This window comes from Nicotiana sylvestris, chromosome 11 (assembly GCF_000393655.2).
Source record: "Nicotiana sylvestris chromosome 11, ASM39365v2, whole genome shotgun sequence".
Lineage (NCBI taxonomy): Eukaryota > Viridiplantae > Streptophyta > Magnoliopsida > Solanales > Solanaceae > Nicotiana > Nicotiana sylvestris.
Window position 1 is genome coordinate 139,804,601 of NC_091067.1, and position 4,234 is coordinate 139,808,834.

At 35.5% G+C, this 4,234-nt stretch overlaps 1 protein-coding gene across 1 annotated transcript; it reads left to right on the forward strand.

The window, feature by feature from the left end:
* Window positions 1–476: 476 nt before the first annotated feature.
* Window positions 477–2,888, forward strand: LOC104238366 (high affinity nitrate transporter 2.4-like). The gene is made up of 3 exons (XM_009792703.2): window positions 477–1,286; window positions 1,378–1,493; window positions 2,222–2,888. Exons 1-3 carry the CDS (start codon window positions 477–479, stop codon window positions 2,886–2,888), a joined length of 1,593 nt encoding a protein of 530 aa, XP_009791005.1.
* The last annotated feature ends 1,346 nt before the right edge of the window (window positions 2,889–4,234 follow it).

Sequence of the window (4,234 nt, forward strand, 5' to 3'; positions counted from 1 at the left end):
CAAGTCTGTTTTAAAATTTTAAAACCGCGCGCCTTGTTAAACATTGCCATAAAATGAAACTGATGGAGTATAAAACATTCAACTGGGATCATTGCGTCAGAAAATATTTTAACTAACACAACGGTTAGATTATTATCATACTAAAAACTTAAAAAAAAAATGAAATAAAAAGAAAGACAGGGGGGGCTAAGTCTGTTAGTAAGATAGTGGACAGAGTATAAGATTCCTTAAAAATAGGATCCTTTGGAATATACCATAAGATTAACGCTATTAATCAGATGCGGCGAAGTGGATTCCTTAAAACAACAATTGGGACCATTCGGAATCTCCATTAGTTTATTTAGCTTTGTATTTTGTCAACTCCTTTATACCTATATAAACACACCTAATATTATCAACACATACAATTCAAAATCAAATTACTAATCTTTCTTCTTTAGCATTTTAATCAATCTTTTTTTTTCTCTAAAAAAAAAATGGGTGATATTGAAGGATCACCAGGTAGTTCTATGCATGGAGTTACAGGTAGAGAACCAGTTCTTGCTTTTTCAGTTGCATCTCCAATGGTACCAACTGATACCACTGCACATTTTAAAGTTCCAGTTGATTCTGAACACAAGGCCAAGGTTTTCAAATTCTACTCATTTTCAAAACCTCACGGTCTAACTTTTCAACTTTCTTGGATTTCTTTCTTTACTTGTTTTGTTTCAACTTTTGCTGCTGCTCCTTTAGTTCCTATTATTAGGGACAACCTTAACTTGACCAAAATGGACGTTGGTAATGCTGGGGTTGCCTCTGTTTCCGGAAGTATTCTATCTAGGCTTGCAATGGGCGCGATTTGTGACATGTTGGGGCCGAGATATGGATGTGCATTTCTCATAATGTTATCAGCTCCGACTGTTTTTTGCATGTCTTTCGTGTCTTCGGCTGGTGGCTACGTTGCTGTGAGATTCATGATTGGATTCTCACTCGCGACGTTTGTGTCGTGTCAATATTGGATGAGTACGATGTTTAATAGTCAGATTATTGGACTTGTTAATGGAACAGCAGCAGGATGGGGAAATATGGGTGGTGGAGCTACTCAGCTTATTATGCCTATTCTGTATGATATAATTAGAAGAGCAGGGGCTACCCCTTTTACTGCCTGGAGAATTGCATTCTTTATTCCTGGTTGGCTTCATGTTATTATGGGAATTTTAGTGTTAACTCTTGGCCAAGATTTGCCTGATGGTAACCTTGCTTCCCTACAAAAGAAAGGTGATGTTTCTAAAGATAAATTTTCTAAGGTGAGTAATCCATTTTCTTTAATTTGTTTGTACCTTGGTTATTTAAAGGAAGAAAAGTTAGCTAACTATTTCATCTCTACTTTTGTCATAGATATTGTGGTATGCTGCAACAAATTACAGGACATGGATCTTTGTCCTGCTCTATGGATATTCTATGGGAGTTGAATTGACTACTGATAATGTGATTGCTGAGTATTTCTTTGATAGGTTTGACTTGCTTTCCCTAAGCTTTTTGTTATGAATAGCAGTACTTCCTCTATCCCAATTTATAATGTTGGTGTTTGACCGGACATGAATAAGAAAGAACCAAACTTGTAAAACTTCTGGTCTCTAATAGGACAAGCATTTCTATGGCTATATCATTAAGGGTGAAGTTGTCTCCGTGTTCGAGCTGTAGAATCAGCCATTGATACTTGCATCAGAATACGTAGGCTGCCTACATCACATCTCTTAGGGGTTGTTTGGTTGGAAAATAAGTTATCCTAGGATTAATTATCCCGGAATTAGTTACTCCCAGATTGTTATCCTGCCCTCCCATAGGGATAAAAATAACACTACAATCCTGGTATAACTAATCCCGGGATTAGCTATACCACAATTTTATCCCGACCAATCATAGGATAAACTCAACTCAAATTTAATCTAGGGGTTAATTATCATTTATCCCTCGTACCAAACGAGCCCTTAGGGTGCGGCCATTCTCGGAACCTGTGTGAATGCAGGATGCTTCATGCTCCGGGTTATCCTTTTTTTTTTTTTAATATCATTAAGGGTGAATAAGAGTTTAAAATGAAACGTTACTAAATATAGAAAGATGTCATTTTAATTGAGATAGATTAAAAAGGAAAGTGTATCACATAAAATGGGACAGAGGTATTATACAATCTTCGTTGGCACCTAATTAAAGAAATTAATCTCTATTTAAAAAATTGTAGATTTGATCTTAAACTTCACACGGCTGGAATCATTGCTGCCACATTTGGTATGGCTAATCTCTTAGCTCGACCTTTTGGAGGATGGTCATCAGATTTTGCAGCCAAACGTTTTGGAATGAGAGGCAGATTATGGAACTTATGGATTTTACAAACACTTGGTGGAGTTTTCTGTTTCTTACTTGGAAAAGCAAACACACTTCCTATGGCTATTGCTTGGATGATAATATTTTCCTTAGGCGCTCAAGCAGCATGTGGAGCTACATTTGGTATTATTCCTTTCATTTCGCGTCGATCGTTAGGTATAATTTCAGGTATGACAGGAGCAGGAGGAAATTTTGGTTCTGGTTTGACGCAACTCCTGTTTTTCACAACCACAAAATGGTCAACAGAAACAGGATTGAGTTATATGGGGATTATGATTATAGCTTGTACACTTCCTGTATCTTTGGTTCATTTCCCACAATGGGGAAGTATGTTTTTGCCTCCAACTAAAGATCCTGTTAAGAGTACTGAAGAGCATTACTTTACCTCTGAGTACACTGAGGCTGAGAAGCAAAAGGGTATGCATCAAAATAGCATCAAGTTTGCCGAGAATTGCCGGTCGGAGCGCGGCAAGCGTGTGGGTTCGACGCCTACTCCGCCTAATGTAACGCCAAATCGTGTCTGATTGGAAAAAACTTACTCGTACTTGATGTTTCCATCCTCATAGTAAACGTGTGCTACGTGTATTTCTAATGAGGTTTATTACCCAAGTGTTATTAAATACATGTATTCCGATTTTTTTTTCGTTTGAAGATAAATTACATGTTTGATTTATAATTGTATTTTCAGAATTAACTTGTGGTGTTTGAACAGGTTGATATAATTTGTGCACGTTGTGTTAATGTATGGAGTGAAGTTCTGAAGAACTATATCCAAATATCAATTCGTTTTAAATATATTTTTTTTGTTGTGCAAAAAGTATTATCCAAACATAAACTTCATATCAAATCAAAACTTCAGTTAGATAATCATTTCAAATCAATATTTGCTATGGTGATTTGAGTGAAGTTTGATACTCTAATGAAAGATTAAGTCGTGTCTTGATATCATCGTTTTCCAAAGAAAGAAAGAAAGAAATTTATGATGAAATTGATGTTTGAATGTAATTCTTTTTGAAAATATGAAACATGACTTATACTTACAATTTTCTATAACTATCAAAACATTCCCACTTAGTTTCGATCTTACCAAACAACCAAAGTGAACAATCGTTTTTTATTCCACAAATTAATGATTATCTCCAATCATATAATTAAGAATATATCAAACGATGCCTATTAAAATAATACTAACAAAAATCAAAGAACATACATATTAGAATAAACGCATTATTTTAGGGGGTATGCCTTGGTATAATGGTATTGATAAGATTCATCATAGTAGGAAAACTGGGAAGCTGGTTCAACATAAGCCGAGTTAAAGGAGAAATGGTTGGGCTCATTGTACTGTAATTGCGGCTGGAAGGTCGGCCTATTGGGGTCACATATTTGGGTTCAAGTGTGTAACAGGTTTGGGCTAGGGATAAGGATTTTTGGGGGCATTTGCATATATACCCGTTTTTTGGGTCACGTTTTAACTTGTATCCGCTTTGCAAAAAAATTACAAGCGTACTCACTTTTTCGCGTAACTTCAGCATACGGGCCTGAAGTAGCAAAGACAATCACACAAACTTCAGCATTCTAGTAGACGAGCCTGAAATAACAAAAATTGCTGAACCAAGTGTGTTGAAGTTTTTTTTTTGTAATTGCTGAACTTAAACATTATAGTGCTGAAGTTTTGTTCTCTATTTGCTGAAGTTTTTATTTGTAATTGCTGAACTTAAGCATTCTAGTAGCTAAAGTTTTGTGATTCTGAAGTTAGTTAGTTCATTTGTAAAAACTTCAGCACCAAATAAGCTGAAGTTTTTTTTCTTGTATTCATTAGTCAAAAACTTCAGCAGAAGATGCTGAAGTTATTTAGTTCATTTGTAAA